Raw genomic sequence first — 19,886 nt, 5'->3', positions numbered from 1 at the left:
TCCTAAATTATTTCAATAATTCTGTCCAGGAATGTTGACATTTTGATACAGACTGGTGCCATATGAAAATAATGTATCAGTAATTGGCAACATCTGATAATTTTATTACTAAAATCAAAATTACTGCTAGTGTGAGAGATCCATAGGGGGAGTCTTCCTGTTCTAGTTCCGATGGCTGGTGTTCTCAGGGATTTACTGACATAAAAAATGACAGATGTATTCGGACAGATGTATTCACTATTGACATACTTAACTTATTTTACCTACCTATGATTTCTTTATAATTTCTTCTCCTATTTTACACAGGTTTCAATAATTTTAGATGTTTATCCATGCAAAACAGATATTTCTATGAAACTAAAATTCCTTGAGTTTTTTGTTTTGTGAGTTTTGCGGGGTTTTTTTTGGTTTTGTTTTTGTTTTGGGGTGGGTTTCTTGTATTTTTAGTACAATTCGAAAGTAAATATATACAATGAATTTCTGCGACTCTGGCAGCAGAAAGCACCCAAACTGTGCATGTGTTTGTTGCCCACCGTTTGTTAAGGTTGAAGGTGCCATTATCAACTACATGCTTGGCATCTAAGATACCTTATCTTCATGATAATTAATTTTTTATCTATGTTTATGGAAATGTGGAAACCAGTGTGGTGTTTGCATGTTAAAAATAATATAATAGTCAAGGTTATCAGGGACCAGTACTGCTTGCCAGTAAGAGAGGACTCTTACTCTTGCATAGACTGTATAATTACTAGCTAGTCTGTTATACTATTGAATATCAATGTTTTTGACAGGAACCAAGAGAATGGGTCAGTGGAAAGGAAATATTACTGAGAGTGGAGCTTCCTGACACTTGCTGTGAAAGAAACACTTACCTCTGCAAAACTGCTGATCTCAAACTTTCAAAATTATAAGTTGGATTCTGAAAAAGAATTCTGCTTTTAGCTAATAATCATGGCAATTTAAAACCTAGTGTATACATTTTGTTTGCTTTTCTGTTTGGAAACTTCACATGCAGATCTTGCATGTTTTTCTTTGCAGCTGTATGATCATGATAGTAGCAATGAAGTTAAAGTTAGTAACCCTGAGGCTCTGGAGTTCCTATCTTCCTTTTCAGGATGATTATAGATTAAAATCTAATCACCTGGCCTCATTTGTTAAGTCTATGTAATATTTTTTGTTGTTACAAGGAATATGTGACAATTATTGTACCTGTCTGAAGAGGTTCTTCCACTTTATCTCCAAGGCAAAGCTATTCCTTCCAAAATATTAACTATTGTGAAACAGGTGTACAGGAGAAAATGTAAGAGAAAGATAGAAGTCTGTTAACCAAATTGTGGCAGATTTTCTAAAAATTAAGGTATTTGTGCAGGATGGATGGCAAGGAAAGTACTGGATTTGCTAGAGGATGTAGTTTATTAAAGTCTTTGATGATGGGAAACTTATGCCAGTATTAGCCACCTAAGAGAGAGGCTTCTAATAATTTACTGCATGAAATGTCCCAGCATCTTAGACCTAACAATCTGTCATATATTTTCATTGTATGATCAAGTAGAACAAATTGTTTGAGGAACAAATAACCAAAAGTTTGAAACTTATGTCCTTAAATTAAGAAGTGCAAATCTGATTCTGTACACTAGTTTGCTATTATAGCTGTCTGGACACATGTGCTGAATCAGGTAATTTGCCATATCCAATTTTGTGTATAATGTCAAACATACACCAGAGCTGGATCTCTGAAGTTGTTAATTGAATTACCTTCTGCAGGAGACAGATGATGTATTAGTCTGTTCTTGAATCACTGTTCTCAGACATTATACCTAATAAGGGTACCTAAATGCTAGAGACAGTTTTCAAGTCAGAGTTTGCTTCCCTTACATAGAATTGTTATGGAGGTTATCCAGAACCACTTCTTGTAATTGGAGTGCTGACCTGCCAGTCTCTTTCTTGTTTGGGAAAATGAACAGCTTGAGTTTAGCTGATCTTGGTACCATAATATTAAGTATTCTAAAATGCTATTCTAAAGTTATAGTTGCTTAGAGAATCCTACTCTTATAGAATAGTTTCGTTTAATTTTGTACCTTTGTAATATAGTCTTTGTTCCTTCTAGGCATCTTTTTAATTTGGATTGTCTCATCTCTCAAAAATAATACTTCATCTTTCACCACTCAAGGTTATAACAGTACTTATGAACTTTACTGGATCCTGGGCTGCATAAAAAGAAGCATGGCAAGCAGGTCAGGGGAGGTGATTCTACTCACCTTTTGTGAGATGCCATCTGGACTACTGCGTCCAGCCCTGGGGTCCCCAGCACAAGACAAACATGGACCTGTTAGAGTGAGTCCAAAGAGGGCCACAAAAATGATGAGGGGGCTGGAACACCTCTTGTGTGAAGAAAGGCTGAGGGGGTTGAGGTTGTGCAGCCTGGAGAAGAGAAGGCTCCAGACAGTCTTTATTGTGGCCTTTCAATACATTAAGGTGGCTTATAGGGAAGATGGAGAGAGACTTTTTACCAGGGTCTGTAGTGACAGGACAAGAGGCAATGGTTTTAAAGTAAAAGAGGGTCATTTCAGATTAGATATAAGGAAGAAATTTTTTGCAATGAGGGTGGTGATACAGTGGAACAGAAGTGTAGATGCCTCGTCCCTGGAAGTGTTCAAGGCCAGGTTGGACAGGACTTTGAGCAACCTGATCTAGTGGAAGATGCTCTTACACATGGCAGAGGGGCTGGACGAGGTGATCTTTAAAGGTCCCTTCCAACCAAAACCATTCTATGATTTATTATATTTCTATATTAACATGAACAGTAGCTTTTGTACTTCTTTGCTGTGTTTTTGGTGGGTTTTTGTTTGTTTGTTTGTTTTGTTTTTCACTAGAGCACCGTAAGGTTCAGATATAATAAATATCATCAGGGTTGTTTTAAAATAAATAAATAAATAAATGGAGTGTATTCAAGCTCCTAGTTTTGCGTTTAGGTATTTAGAATTCTGATATGTTGTCTTAATTGGCTCTGCTTTATGTACAAATGCTGAAAAAGAACAGTTCATTTACACCCTGAATTGATTTTTTGTCAGGTGTAAATTAATCCTGAGTTACATAAAAGCTAAGCAGAGCATATTTTGATTTTTTTAATGGTTTTAACTTTCTCACTGATCTGCATGGAAGATTTTTTCTTTTTATACAGTGCATGTATTTCATTTAAGTATTTTTAACACATGTTAACATATGAGAAGGTCCACCTTCTCGTTTCTACTTGGTTATATTTCATTTTTAGATGATAGAATTTATTGATAAATATTCTGTTTATTAACTTCATTTTTTTCTTAGTTATTCTAGAAAATTGGAGGGATCAGATTTTGTAGACATAAAATAGTCAACCTTATGTTTTCAAAGCCTTGGCTTTAAGATTTGTTATTTTTTCATGCTCTATTTTACATTAAACATATTGTGTGTTTCAGTTTGACAAATACTTATTCTGTTACCATGTAAGCGTAATATACTATACTTAGTGATGAAGACCATGCAAGGAAAAAGCAAAATCTCTTTGTAAACCAGTTATTCCCTTCCAACTATTATATATTTTTTTTTATTATTTTATAAGACATGTAAAATAACTTCTATTTGTACTGTAAAAAATATTTCCAGAGTTATTTTCTTCATGTGAAATATCAGTCTAGGTATCTTAATCTGTTGCTGACTAGGAAATCAAAAATCATCCGATTTAAGATAATTTGCCTCAATCAAGCCATTAGTACAGTCATCCTGCATCCTCTTCTTTTTGCTATATTGGAGCTTTCAACTGCTGGGGAAATTACTCCAAAGCCTTTTACCCTGAGTTTCTGAGAGGAAAAATTTGAAGCTCTCTTTGTTTACAAATGCTTTACATTTAGGAGTTGTTAATTTTGGGATATATCTTCATTTGATGGACTTTTAGTCCTGTTTGTGGTTTAGGATGTTAAAACTATCTGTTAGTATCTGTAGTCATGTATAGATGGTAGTCAATAACTCATCTATTACTTTAAAATATAAATAAACAGACACTATAGGCATCCTAAATCTACCTTGAGAAAAGAGAACAGTCTGAACTGAAAGTCTCTATTCTTCTAAATGCTTGTGCCTGCATTATGGAAGTCTACACTACTTTTTCACTTGTAAGACTTTTAAAACAGGATACAAGTTTGCCACATATGTGTTTAAATCAACAGAGAGCATCAAACTGCATGATGTCACCTAGGAAGGAAATTTAGGTTCAGACAGAACGTCTTTCTCTCTTCCACATTCATGGCAGTGTTGCATTAATGGAGTGACGTTAGTCTGAGAAATTGTGCCTTGGAAGACAGTGCTTATCTAAAATTTGTTGTGAAATAACCACATTCTGTGTCTCATGAATACTCTGATGAGATTTCTGATCCATGTGTTGAACACATTAGATACAAAAACTGTCTGCAGGCTGAAGTCAGTTTGTGCAGTTTTCCTTTGAGTGGCTCTCACCACTAACTCCATTTCCAGAGGAAAAGCCAAGGCTCTGACTCTTGGTGTTCTGAGATTCCTGACCATACTTATCTATAAAATGAGCATATGCAGTTTGCATTTTTCTTCATAGAGCTCCACTAGTCTGAAGTGTCCTATCCACATCAGTGGACACTTTGGTAGTCCATTTTTGCATTAAGGTGTTTAGAGGATTAATATGTGGAGCTTTTTAAAGGTCTATGAGAATCAAGGAGCACTAGAATTACTTATTTAAACATACAGAAAAGAAAGATGAGCTCCTATATGTAGTAAATAAATGCATAGATAGACATACTTATTTGGATGGATCCACAGTTCTTTTCAGTCAAAGCCTGTATGCATGCATGCAGCAGCAGCATAATGTCACCATAAAGCTCTGCTTTTTGTCAAAGGCAAACACAGAAAGAAGTTGAAAATGTGCACTTCAGAAACAAGGATGTAGTTTTAAACTATTCCTGAAGCTAAATTTTACTGCTTTTTAAATGTGCTCAGTTCTGGTCTCTGATATACCTGTTAGCAATTTTCTAACCTAAAGCTAAACTATTTGTGAGAAGACCAGAATAGAATTTCCAGAGACACATCTAGAAAGATTTAGGAACTATTTATCAAAATAAAAATATAGACATATATATTTTAAATATTAAAAAAAGACACCATGACATGAGCTATAATTGATAATTCTCTTTTGGAATTAAAGTCCTAGAGAATTTCCCTGACTTCCAATAATATAAAGAATATTTTCTTAATACTCTTAAATATAATAAGAGTGGGATTAAAATTTAAAATAAATATTTACAGATAAATATGTGATAGACAAAAAATATTATTTACATAAGGCATAAGTAGATGCCCAGGGAAAGAGACCATAAAACTGTTCCTGCTATCCAGGGAAGCAGAGGGTAGAACAGATAATTCTTGTCACTACTGGCAATGTGATATGAAAATCATAGTCTGTTTGCAAACCAGCGATTTCCTCTGTATCAGACTCAGTGTTTGGCTATATGTTTAACTTAGCCATTTATAGGCAGGTTTGTAGGGAAAATGCACCTTCTTTCTGCTTTTCTGTCATCTGGTGATTTCATAACTAACTGGTATAAAGATTGTCCTACGTAGTGCACTGTTACGATATTTTTTTCTGAAGTAGGTATAATATGTTGCAACATTTTAGGTATTCTTTTATTATTTTTTGTTCTAAGTTTATTCGTACAACTAAACATCTCTCTTTAGGAAGATTTCATGAAATATAAAATAGTTCTAGTGAGAAATAGGTGAAGCTCTTACACATCTATGAAAATCTGGAGAGTGAATGTAATTTCTCCATAGCAAAAGATGACACTATAAAATCAGCAAATGAATAGCTTATGTATGTAAGTTTCATAGGTCGCTTCCCTTTGTCATTCAGGCGTCTGGCTGAAGAGTTTTTCATCCTCAGGAAGAAATGTTCTTTATAATTTCTGAGATAATGTCTTTTAAGTGCCTCATGTTCCCCAATGCTGAATATAATTAGGAGATATTATCTTCATGAGAATTTCAGCTGAAACAGTTTCAGGAGAGGAGAAAGCTACCAAAATAAAGGCTTCAGAAACTCAGTGTTGAATACTGATATTTTCATGGTCCTTAATAAACTGATACAGCAATCAATTTAAACTTCTGTGTGAACATGAATGCTTAGATAGTGGTATGTGGCTTGTTTTACTAAAACAGTTAATATATTTGTGTACTACTTCCTTTTTCCAGATGCTCCAACATTTGTGTCAAATCAAACCATGTATTACTCTTGGGAAGGCAATCCAATCAATATAAGCTGTGAAGTGCTAGCAAATCCATCTGCCTCAGTTCAGTGGAGAAGAGGGAAATTAATTTTACCAGTAAAGAATACAACACATCTGAAGACCTACAGTACAGGAAGAAAGCTGATTCTAGAGGTAAGGCTTAAAACGGAAATCAATGTGGTGACGTTAATTAATTTCTTCCTCGGGTTGGCACCATTGCAAGTACTATAGAGTGCATTTAAGGATAAGACTTATAATTTAATAAGTACAGCTCTTAAAAAAATACCCCCACACACATGTATTTATGAATTCATTTATCTCCACATTTCTCGTGAGCAGTTAGAAAATAAACCTCATCTGCATGGCTCATGCACAAGTTTTCATCTGCAGTGAACAAAAATGTAACTTGCATTTCTTGCAAGTCAATAAAAACATATAATAAATAAATATAAAACTAAACCATCAGGTTAATTCTGAACATTGAAGTGACTACCTGGTAGGTGCTTGGTATATAAAAAACTATTTTTGTGGCTTTGGTTAAGAAAAAAACAGAAGGGTAAAGTGATAATAAGCTGCAGCTGTCTTTGGTAACAACTGTTACCTCATGGAGACGTTGGAAAAAATAGAAGCTCCCTTCTGTTTTCTAAAAGGTACATATAATGATAAAATGTGAGAAAGGTAGGACACAAAGAGTGGACCTTATGTATCCACTTACTTTATTACCTTGACTGAACAGGGGACTACTCAGCAATAGCGTATAGCAAATCATGGTCCTTAATTAATTATTTAACAACAAATTGTTACCAGTGTTTCCAGCCCTGGTCTCACCTATTACAAGGATGACATACTGTCTTCCTCCACAAGTGGAAGACCTATTATCAGGCTTCTATCTGAGCATGAGCTTCTCACTTGCTATGGGAAAGAAAACTGAGAAGTCACAGGGCTGAACAGAGTGGGGCATGTAGTTCAGATCCCAAGCAAGAGGTGTATGGTGCACTGGAAAAAAAAAAAAAAAAGTTATTTTGTTTTATTTTTTCCTAAAGTCCAGACAAGTAACCTCATTTCTTGTAGCAGAGGATATTTATTTACAGAGATGCAGTCTTACTCTTGTTTGAAGGTCATCTTTACGTTTTTTTAAATTTTAAGTAAAGCTTAACAACACAAAATACGTTTTACAATCTATGGTTCTCTGAGTGTTCACCTGAGTTTACAGTTGAGCCACATTCCTGACATCTTTTTTTTCCCCAAATGTCTGGTGTGTTATGAATCCTGCAAACAATAATAAGTAAAATATTATTCTTGCATCATCTATAGGAATCAGCAATTTTCAGATCTTTTATTGCTTATTTCAGTCAAAATAAAAGTTAGTGCAAATAAAATCTGTTAAAAAAAAGCAAAGTTTCTTGCATTTTTCCTTGTTTAAAAATGAAGTCGTAAAGATGTCACCACTTTCCACTATTTTGTTTCCTCATTTGAATTTGAGAAGGAGGAGTTTAGCACAAAAAAGGGTGTCTTTAGATCTGTATTTGGAGAATATAGTAGATAGGTTGAAGTAAGAATGCATCTGCGTATTGCTTAAGGAAAATATATTTGCATTTCTGAATTTTTTTTAAAAGAACTTTGATGTTTGATTAGAAACTAATATTTACAAACTGTATTCATTTTAAAGATTGCTCCCACATCTGACAGTGATTTTGGACGGTATAATTGTACAGCCACAAACAGAATAGGAACACGATACCAGGAGTATACACTTGGTCAAGCTGGTGAGTTAAAAAAAATTGTTTCCTTTTCTTTAAATATTTTTCTGTTTTAATCAAAATTAAGTTCAGACACACTTTTCTCTGTTTATTTTATTCCAATGGAATATTTGCAATTAATTTTAATTCTCTAAAATTTGAATTGCAATATAAAGCGAAATAAACCTGTTCCCTCAGAATAGGAATTTTCTTTGGATTTAATCTTAAAATCTTCTGAAATTTGAAAAAAATGAATTAGTCTGAATTTTTTTTCCTTTGCCCTTGTTACTTCCTATGTTTGTAAGTGTATTTTCATTATTTCAGTGAAGAGGCATATGGTTTGCAGGCAGTAAAAATAAGGAAGAATTAGGAAAGTCTTTTTCCCTTTTATCCCTGTTATTTTCTTGATAAAGCAAGAATTACAAAAGACTGAAATACTTCAGTAAATAATTTTGATCTTCATTTGCACTTTTATTTATTTGAATAATTGAATTTGACCCAGAATGCTAGATTGAATTAATTTAAATCTGAGATGTTCTATAACCAATTGTTACAGAATTTCGGAATATTTTTAGGTCCATCTATTGTTGTTTTGCAAATATAAAAATATGACGGTATGTTTGGTTTTTGGCAGAAATAACTATTAACTGAGACTAAATGAGGGTTTCTTAGCATTTCTTTCAATTACATTTTCTTTTGGAACGGACTAGTGCTTGTTCAGCAAGCTTTTGAGGTCTCCCAACATTTGCATCTACATACTTAGATGATGCTTTAATGCTTTAATGATGTCTATGGAATTATAATGCAGTTTGCAGTAACAAAGGTACAGCTATACTCAAATCTATACACCCCTTGTGATGCATTGCTATGGACCATTTTCATCATGTAATACTCAGGTCATACCATACTGCCAAAATAGGAAAGGGAAGAAAAAAATCCCACTTGCATCCCTGTGGTGTCTTACCTCTCAGACCAGAAAGAGATGAGAAAATAGAGCAATTATGCCAATGAAAACAGAGGAACTCCGGTTGTGATTATCGGTGTGCGCTGTTATTTCATAAAGATGTATATGAGAGCATCTCAGCAGATATTCTGTATCTGCTGATTTTTCTCTTAGATTTGCAAAACAGTATCCCATCACAATGCATGATACTGCCTAATGATTATTTTAGCTATGTATTTCTCTCCTGCTTTTATAAATAAATAATTCATTTTAGTACAGAGTAATTCACATTACTAATTGAAAAAGAACATGGTGTTTTGATTATGCATTGTATTTCAGAAAATTTTCACCTGAGAGCCCCTGGAAATGTGACTGAGAGTACATACCTCTATACAAGCTATAATCCTGTTTTGGCCTTCTAATACAACTATATCAGAGCTGTTACTGATACCAGTTTTTCAAACAGCTTACTACTCTCTACTTTTGCAACAGTTTGCTTAAAGATTTTCAGTCAATTCTTCAGAAAATTTGATGAACACTTAAGAAAAAAATGTAGTTATAAACATAAAAAAGATCAAGCTGTATTTAGTGAATACGTGATGAATAAAGAATTATAGGAAGCTATTATGTGAAGCATGAGTTATATATGGACATTCTATATAATTATATGAAATGCAGAAAATAGAACAAGCTCAAATTTTGCAGTAATGATAACAATGAACAGGTATCCTTAACATAAGCTATCTGTAGTGTAGTATTACACTGGGTTTGGGTGTGTCAGGGCTCCATTATGCTAGGCACTACTTGCAGTAGTGTAATGCATAATATTCAGTATCCTGACATACTATATTTTTAACATTTGCATCTAAATAGACTTTAAAAAACAAACAAACAAAAACCAGCAAATGACAAAAGTAGCTTAATGTTACAGTTTTTGCACTTAAACTAGCATCAGCTGGAAACAAAAAACAACTGGGGAGATGGAGGATAAACATACCAATAATTACAGCTTAAAAATGTCAAACACAGCTTTCTTCCTAGTTTTACTACTTCTGTTGCTTCACTTTGGTATTGTAGATTAGGAGGTCCTAATGACTGATATTTTCCATATTAAAGCCTACACAATTTTTTGTGCATTTTCTTTCTGGCTTTGGTTGTAAATACTAACAGTGAGACATAGCAAACTTTCACAGTGGCTCTGTCAGGAAAAAATAAATAATATTTCTAGTTGGGAGACAGTATTAAGCAAAGTATGCTTCTAGGGTAAATTTCACAAATAACGATCATTTTAGTGAATAGTTGTCTCTTAAAATTCTGCAGAAATGACTTGTTGCTTCACGTTTTGTTCTATTTTTCCACTTTACTGCTTTTAACAAAATTAAACTACCTTTTTTTTTAATTTACTGCAAGTTAAAAAGTGATCATACTATCACAATGCCATTATGTTTACTTCTGTTTCCCTCCTTAAGAAATTAGACTTATTGATGATAGAAAAACACTTCTTTCAGAATTTAGATGCAATTTGCAACCATACAATTTTGTATTACAGGAAAGCTATACCTGTTCACTCAAATTATACAGAGCTACTGAATCAGCCTGAATTGCAGACACTTTCATTTAAAACTTTCAAAACAATTGAAGAACTGCAACCTATTTAAGGTTTCACACTGAAAGGTGCTGGCCATAAGTGTAAATGCTGAGCAACTTGAGTGCTTATTGAAAGCTCTATCAGCTGTGCTCACCACCTCACTCGTGATGATCAACTATGAAAAATACCACATGGTTAACATCTGCCTTTTTCATTGCTTTAGCATTTAAAATGCTGTGTGAGTAACACATAGAATGTGAAAAGAACCACGGTCTTTTTTGTTTCTTGTCAGTGCAAATCAATTACTTCACATCACAACCACAACTTTTATTTTAGAAGGCTGCTTATACTCTCTTTTTTTCTCTATGACAGGCTTAGGCTTTGGCCTGGCAGATTGTCCCAATGGCTTTCAGAGCCTGAGGTGAGCAGAGATATTCCTAGATTTTCCCAGATCTAGTTTAGTCATAATTTATATGAAATATCAATATGCAGGGAGACTATATTAACTAGCAAAGCATTTTTTCTTTTTGTTCAGATCTCAGTATCATTATTTCAAATGTGTTTGTATATATAATTAGAAAATTGTACGGCCATCAGTAATCTAGGATATGTTGTTGGAAGAGATAATTTGTTATCTTAAGATGGTGAATGTTAAGGTCGTGACACAGAGTTAAACTGGATTTTTCAAGTTGTTTTTTTTTTTTTCAAATATTGATGTGTATTTTGTACATAACAGTGTATAGCTGGACTGAATCCAGAGCCCCTAAAAAGTAAACTATGGTTCACCTCTATGACTCTCGTGGCCTTACTCATCCTAGACTTCCCTTTCCCGTTTTTTCTTCTATTCTGGGACTACAAAGGGGTAAAAAGGTCAGATAAATAGCCTGATTTACCTTTTTGCCTCATTCTTTCTTTCAGTCTTTGCACATAAAAGGACACTTTCATTTTTGATGAAAGTTGAGATTCTGATCTCAACACGTCATGCCTGGAACTGCAGCTCAGCACAGAGACTTATAGTGACTCAGTGTTAAGAGGATCAACTGCTGGCAGAAACTGTACCAACAGACAGTGAACACAGTTTACAAATTAGCTACATCATGCAATTCTGATGATGAATTTCAAACTTGCCTTGCCAAATCATCTCTGTTACATGTTTCATACAGTATATTATAGGACATCAAAGACATTACAGCATGTACAGGTGGTGACATATAAGAATACTTAAAGAAATGAGAGGTGCTATGTCTGTTTCCTTTCTACAGCAATATTACAGGGAATTAAAAAGCAAAATTAAAATATATTCTATAATCTCATTAGATAGTGAGATTTCCCATGCCACTTTATTTAATTACATGTCTTTTAAGCATCCTGTGTACACAGAAAGTGAAGTTGGGGAATAATGACATCAAAAGCAAATGAAGACAAAGGAAAGACAATAATTGGGCTTCACAGAAACTGCATCCTCTAACCTGTTTTACAGAATCAAGTCGTACTTAAAATATTATAATATTGATCAATAACTGATGAGGACTAAATCAAATTTAACAGTTTACTAATCTGGATTTCTGGTGCTGACACTTTAGTGCTGGCTAATGGATGTTCTTCCTTTTTTCTCCAAATATTGGTGTTTTCACATAGGCAAAATAAATTCAAAGAAGCAGGGCTTAACTTTCCCTGAAGAATAATGCAATAAAATAGATAATCATGTTTTGTTCCAAGATAGCGTTATAGGATCTTACCAAGATTTTTTTTAGGGTTGTTTGGTTGCTTTCTCTGTATAACTTTTCCCCTGCTGCAGCCAAAATCCCACTGACCTCCACAAAAATATGAGGAGATCTAAAATTTAGATCTTTGTCCTCAAACTTGCCATTCACATCTATGGCAGCATCAGCTAGAGGATTTTTATTTAAAAACCAAACAGACAAACAAAACCAAACATATTTTCAATAAACACATGTGTGAAACCATCAACATGGCAACAGTGTTTTGGTTTGTATGCGTGTATCTTATTTTCACTTATAATTTATGTATTTATTTGCTAGCTGTGGTCTGTTTCCTAATTATTTCCCTATTTTTCCAGAGCTCCCAATGATTTGGTACAAGAAATCTGTTGTAGATTTCCCCAAGTAAGGACATCAAGGCAAGACTAAGCCTAACCTGTAGATTTAATATTGAAATTTTTCTCCATTCTAAGGATGTACAAGCATGACCTATTTCATGGAGGTCTTTGACTCCAAAGACCTACTCCCCAGCCCCAACTCTTTCCCTGCCATTGTCCTGATCCTACTTACATTCAGCATTTAGACATAGTTACTTTCAGTCAATATATATCCCAGATATACAGAGACAGAAAAAACTGCAGAACTGCACTAGGAACATATTGACAGGAGATATGAAACAAAAGTTAATTGGAAGATAAATCTCTGACCCCACTACCTACTCTCACACCATCGCTTCCTTTTATCCATTTACAACAGGACTGGTAAACTCTCAGAAGAAAAATTATTTTCTTCCATAAAACTATCCAAAAAAAAAAATCTTGAATGGAAAATTCCCAGTGATAAATGGTGGTCATCTATTGAAAAGTTTGAGTAATAATAGTAATAGACTTGAAAGAACATCTACATATCAGTGGAGATAAATCTGTGTGTACTTCTCTATCAGCTGCAATAATGTTTTTGGAACCAAACCAATACTACTTAATTCAGACCAATGTATCATAAAGTTCATTTGTGCTAACCAGCTCGAAATGCTGAATACAAAATACATCAAGTGCAGTTTTACAGTTACTATTTGGGGAGGTGAGACACTGGAACAGGCTGCCCAGAGAAACTGTGGGTGCCTTGGAAGTGTTCAAGGCCAGGCTGGTTGGGGCTTTGAACAACCTGGTCTAGTGGAAGGTGTCCCTGCCCTTGGCAGCGGGGCTGGAACTAGATGATCTTTAAGGTCCCTTCCAACCCAAACCATTCTATGATTCTGTGATCTTCTTTTTAAAAAAATTTCTTTTAAGGAATTCTTTAATATCATATGTGAATACAGTCACATACTGAACAGAGGAGTAGACACTGTGGCAAGAAGATGAAATAGACTAAGTGTCTGACACTTGTGGTTTTTAATGGCTGATGTTAATTTAAAGGCTGAACTTTTGGTGAATTATCCCTTGCTCTGACATCGGATGACAACAAAGATATAAGTGGGACTTCTAAGAAAGTCTACCAGAATCTGTTCTATCACTAAGTGATCTTTGGATCATAGAAAAGAAATCCCCTATTTTTTTCTATTGTATAGTCCTTCAACTTATATCTGTAACAGTATATGAAAGAGTAATCACTGTCCATCGCTAAACTCCTGTACAATTCATTTGGTTGCTTGGTTTTAAAGGAGAAAGAACAAGAACCATCCAGAGTTCTATCCTTCCAGACACAGACTTCAGAGTACACACCTTTGCAAGTTATTCTTTACCCTGCTAAACATTGAGGCAAAAGCCTTGCAGTTCTAACACAAAAAACCTGGCAATGCTCCAAATAATTTCAGCTGACAGGGAATGACGCAAATGCTGGAATGTTTAGCTAGAGCAGGACTAGAGGGCTGTTTACCTTGCATGATCAAATTCATACAAATTAGGGAACTACAGTATTAGATTCAGTTCATTATGCTGCTAATGGTCTTCTTTGGGGAAAAAGTTATAGATTTGCCTATTCTGAAAGAGAAAGTAGGTGTTTTTATTCTGTCTTAATGGAATTGCTAGTATTTGTTTCTGATTTTGACTAGGAATGTGTCTCCTGTTCTGTTTTCTTCAGGTGATTCAATCTAAAGAACTGATGTAGTTCAACTCTGAAAACTGCATAAAACTTATCTACATGTGTGGTTTGCTTGAACTGTGGGATGCATATTTAAAGTGGTGTTGTGGATGTATTTCACATTTAAATGAGTTTTAAATATATGGTGTTGTGCTAGTTGTACAAAATATTTTACTGGATTTTCACAGGAGCTTCATTTTGTGCTTATAATCAAATGGAATCATATCTCTATTTGGCAGAAATTATCCTTGAATCTGCAGTAGAGAACATAAGGTTCTTCCTGAAGGATGTCTTCTTCCCTGTGCCTTGTTTATTATAGTTAATCATATGCAGACATAAACACACAAAGAAAAGAGATTTCCTTAACATTTGGAAGTCAAGAACAGAGTGGATATGTAAAGAACATGTTTTCGTTTCATACTGTTGACCAAATAATTATTTTGATCCGAACTGGAGTAACAGTTAATTGCCATGTAAAAAGAACATACAAAAACTAACATAAAAAGTCTGAGCATAATTAAATATTCATTCAACCTTAAATATTTTTCATTTCATTTTGCACTCTTTTAACAACAGAAAATGAATGAAAGTGTTTAGAAACTATTTGTTATGTTGTAGGTATCCACAGCAGCTTTTAGCTTGAAATTAAATCCAGAGAGTGTTCATCTTCAGCACTGCAGAGCTATATTCATCTTCCTGGGTGATTGGTATCCACATCACTCATACAGTGACATGCTGCTTTGCTTTGGCTGTCCTGGATTACTCTGCTGGCATTTTCTGTTGTATTTTTCCCACTCCTCTCAGAATAGTCATTTGAGCTAGGGAGGGAAGTAATCTGTACACAGAACGATGCTTACAGTACTGTTGCTAAGAGGGCAAAAAATATTGCTCTCAGGTATAATAAGAATCCTGAGGAGAGGGGTCACAAGCTGGTTCTAATCTTTATCCTCCTCTAATTTTGGGATCTGTGCTTACTTAGCAAGCAACTCACATAACTCATTCTTTGTCTGTGTGATTACAGAAGAAAATCTGTAATGTTTATGGAACTTTTTTTTTTTTCCTAAAACTCCCAACTTTTTGATCAATTTAGGAAAATATTCAAAACCTTGGTCTGTGTTCTTCTGGATGTATAGTATACTTGGCCACATTCTGTCTGACCATGAATCTCGAATTCCTTCTGCAATACAGGTTCACTAAAAAGGGTGAAAATTTCCTACACATCCCATATCCTGGTGAAAAAAAAAAGTGTTCCCTGGAATAAGAAAAGATTTGAGGTTTGAATCCCTCAAGCTGAGATTTTCATTCTACTCAAATCTTTAACATCATGGATTCACATAATTGTGTCTTTAAGTAGAAGATATTAAAATTGTTCTTCCACGTAAACAAATCTATGCTGGTTTAACCCAATGAGCACCAAGCATTGGAGGTTTCAGGAGACCTATATTCAGAAATGCTAACTGTAAGAATTCACTAAGGTGTGATATTAGCATTAAGACACTCTGACAGCTGTTAGATAACCTCTGGAAAAAAATTAGGTGCCTGATCATTAAAAGGTTATACAAATCAGCCCCTTTAGAGCAGCTTTGGCAGGTGTCCTTTTCCTGAGAATTCATGCCTGAACATATCCTTAAACCCATTCTTTAATATTTCATAGGAATTTTTGGCTCATTTTCATTCATGTATCAGTACTGGGTGAAGCTCAGATTGATTCTCTTTTTATTCCCAGCTGTCTGACAGCCCTTGAATAAAGACTATGTGTTATGTGAATGGTTCAGTACCCGCTAACAAAATGATAGGCTTTGGCTCAAATTCTTGCATGTCCTTATAAAAATATCTTCCATGAAGACAAAAGCAATGTCAACCCTGTAAGCAGATATGCAAATAATTGTCTGCATCAGAAGAGAAGCTTTTAATGGTGTTTCAAATCTCTGGTCTCCTGTCCACAGAACTAAAATTCTTCCTAGTATTTTCAATACAATTTTTTGTAATTATAACACTTTAAAATGTATGACAATTAGAACAGTTAGTCTTTTGTCTTCTATGCGTTAGTTCAGTCATACATTGTAAAAGTAACATAATATTTCTGCTTTTAAAGATGTACTGACCCCAAGGTTAATTTTTTGCTTTTGTTTCACATCTAGCTTCTCGACACCTACAGACACCTGCTTTATTTTCATAGTTCTTTTCTACTTTGAAAGATATGCACTTCCTTTTGATTTGAGAGAAAATGTTTCTTTCAACCTATTCTGCAAATAATTTCTTAAACTGAAAAGATAATAGAAACCTTCCATTAATATTCCTTGCTAGTAGCTTGGAAACCAGTCTTTCAAAAGAAGAAAAAAAGGATTCTTGTTTTCAGCTGTATTTCAGAGTTTCATAAAAATGGCCAAATTTTTTGTACAGTTTTTTATCATAATCTAATTTAGAATAATTCAGACTCTGAATGATCCATTTAGCCATAACTGTTGCTTTGGTAAATTTGATTTAAAGTCTGTTACTCAATTTTACAAAATTATACAGTAGACAGCCTGTCACAAAAATAGCTATTATAAAAGATCATATTAAAAAACAAAAGCAGAAATGGAAAATGTTTTTTGCATAACTTTAGCATACAAGAAAATAAATGTGGTTTTCTTACAGCTCTGTATCAGAAAGCTTAAGTTGTTTGTCTAACACAAACATTATTATGTCATATTCAATATTAATTTTTGTCTCTTCAAGATGCTTAGGAGACTTTTTTAGGAAGATCATCGACTGTTTCAGTCTATCTAGTTGCTGCTGATTATTAATTGATATCTATACTTTTTTAGATGTGCCATCAAATCCTTATGGAGTACGAGTTTTAGAGTTGTCACAAACCACTGCCAAAGTTTCATTCAATAAGCCAGATTCACATGGAGGTGTGCCCATTCATCATTACCAAGTGGATGTGAAAGAGATAGCCTCAGAAACCTGGAAAATAGTTCGCTCCCATGGAGTTCAAAGTAAGTATACAAAAAATAAATGGAAGTATTTTAACTGAAAAGAATGTCAAGGGAAAAGAATGCAAGTATATGTTACTGATTCTTTGTTTCTCCATTAGTTTTAGCCCAGTAGCTGTATCTTCAGTTAATGAAGTCAAATCTCTTTACACCAATTAGAAATCTTACTGTAATCTTGTACAAGTCAACTGTTACTTTTTTAGTTTTAAAAAAGTTTGGTGAACAAATTTACAATTATTTTGTATTCCTCACTGTCCACTCAAGGAGATACAAAAAGTATTTTTGCAGCTAGAAATTTCAAAGAAAATAGAAATCACGGAGGAGTCAGTTTGAGAGCATACGTTATATATGCAGTTAACTTAGAAAGTTTAAGTAAGCTATTACATTATATTTAATCCTTGGCATTAAATACAGATTTTGAGCTACTTAGTAACCTTTCTACACACCTGTTAATATTTATGTCTGTTTCAAAAGCATATCTATATTGTACAACAAACATTAAATGAATTTGTTAGATATTACATTTGTCATCTATCTACTATATTAGTAGAGATGCTACGAATGGGGCCAGTTCCTTGCCAGATCTATGCCTTCTTTGTACTGCTCTAAAGGCAGAGAAGAGTATATGCCTGCTCAAACAGGCAAGAGTTCTTTAAGTACATTCTCAGGTGGCGTGTTTATACAGAGTAATGTTAACAAAATACCTTCAGTAATCCCTTGCATCCATATTTACCCTTTGATATTTTTAGCAAATAGTGCAAGTTAAAGCAGCCCCAACAGTCTTGTTTTATACATCAGAAGGTGAATGGTTTTTCAGATATCAGCACAGTGATGCAAGAAAAAATGTAGCAAATGATCTAATGTGTGTCTCTTTCCCTCTCATATCCCATAATCCACACATAAAAATTCTGCACTAAGCAGAGCATGTTACAAATTACACAGTTATTTCAGAGAAACCAGAATTATTTCAAAGAAACATGCAGTGAACATGTAGTTAACATATATTCAAAGAAACATAATGGCTTTTTATGTTTTGTTTTTCTTAACCAAACACAGTAACTGTGTGTATAAAAGTAATGCTGTAAATCATAATATTATTCATTTTAGTCCAATATAGCTTGTATTTTGTTCAATACTAGAAGATCTAAAGAATACAATGTGTTTCCTCTACCTGCAGGTCATACATATTTATGGACATTAGTGTACCTCTCCACTTGTTTTCATGTTATGTTTCAGATGAAGTTTGAGACTTTTTTTCTCATAGCTACTTTCAATGAAGAGGCAATAAATTTCCATGATGAGAACTACAGTATACCATATACTAAAACCTGAAGTGGCCAGTCTGTGTAGTAGGGTGCAATGTACTCAAATGAGAACAGACCCAGTGACTACAGAGTGCAGTCACACAGATTCCTAATTCAAATGTAAAGCCAGAACAACAAAAACAAAAAAGTCTTCAGTGTTAACTTTGTAGAACAGTGTGTTTACCATACTCCCCATAAAACTTTCTTTCCCATTATTTCTATTAATGTGAAGTTTATGAAAAGATTAGTTGATTACATTAGGGAAGATGTATAACTTGACAGACCCTTCTTATTGGAATTTTTTGGAGCTGCCTTCTTCAAAAGATCACACTTCAATTTTGAAACATTCTTTCAGCATTACATATTTTTAAGTTGTACACAGGTCATCGTGGAGATTTCTGTGCAACATGAGTTGATCTTGGAATTATTTTAGTACAATATCTGTGTGAGTTATACGGAAAGTTATTCTGAAAACAGAGTGGCAGGTACAGATACCTGCAGTCCTTATAAACGCAGTATCACTGTGAAATAGATTGTGAGTATTTAAGATCTCTGCTGTTATCCCTACTAAAACCAAATATACACTTCTTTGAGAAAAAGCCTGTGTTAGTTGCTACATGCTGTCACATTATTTCCCCGCATCCTCCTTTTGTGCAATTTTCCTTATTTTTTTCAGTTTATTCTCCTTTCTTGCTTGGAAGTTTTCAGGGGGTTTACCTTCTTTCAAGCATACATTTTCATTTCATTGTCCCCCAACTGTAATGCTGAGAGGTTTTGTTGAAAAAACAAAGTAGTTTACACTGGTTTTGGCCATCTTAAAGGTACCTCTTAATAGCATGTATAATCAGAGACTACTCCAAGTATGACAAAAACTTCTAAACATGAAAACAATCTGAAGAGTCATCTTGGTCTACAAATAAAAAGACTTAGTAAATAGATAAATATTGGGAAGGTAAACTTTACTGAGAGGACAGTGGACAAGATTAAAAGTGAATTCTAGATCCATAATTAATTCATGCTGTTCTGTGAAATATTTATATTTGTATACCCCTGCATAGAAAGATTGAGATTGTATATCCTGTATTTCTCTAAATTTATCTCTAGACAACTTTAGAAGTCAAAAATTACTTTAGAATTCAAAACTTTTGCTGAGCAGGAGGCATCTTTTTTTTTTTTTTAACTAAATTTTGTTGGTGCTTCACTATGTAATTTGATAGGGAATTCAAAAGAGACCTGGTTGCATTTATCGTAAG

General features: G+C 34.0%; 1 protein-coding gene across 1 annotated transcript in view; it reads left to right on the top strand.

The window, feature by feature from the left end:
• Positions 1-19,886, top strand: part of NCAM2 (neural cell adhesion molecule 2) — a gene marked incomplete at its 5' end in the record, with an annotated part of 293,764 nt that overhangs the window by 210,775 nt on the left and 63,103 nt on the right. Inside the window, 3 exons of the mRNA XM_065641537.1 lie at positions 6,244-6,431; positions 7,948-8,044; positions 17,159-17,332. Of these exons, the coding sequence (XP_065497609.1) occupies positions 6,244-6,431; positions 7,948-8,044; positions 17,159-17,332 (459 nt within the window). The remainder of the gene's footprint in view (positions 1-6,243; positions 6,432-7,947; positions 8,045-17,158; positions 17,333-19,886) is intronic.

This window comes from Caloenas nicobarica, chromosome 1, assembly GCF_036013445.1.
Source record: "Caloenas nicobarica isolate bCalNic1 chromosome 1, bCalNic1.hap1, whole genome shotgun sequence".
Taxonomy (NCBI): Eukaryota; Metazoa; Chordata; class Aves; order Columbiformes; family Columbidae; genus Caloenas; species Caloenas nicobarica.
The sequence above is the reverse complement of the archived record's forward strand: the minus strand, read 5'-3'. Positions and strand labels throughout refer to the sequence as shown.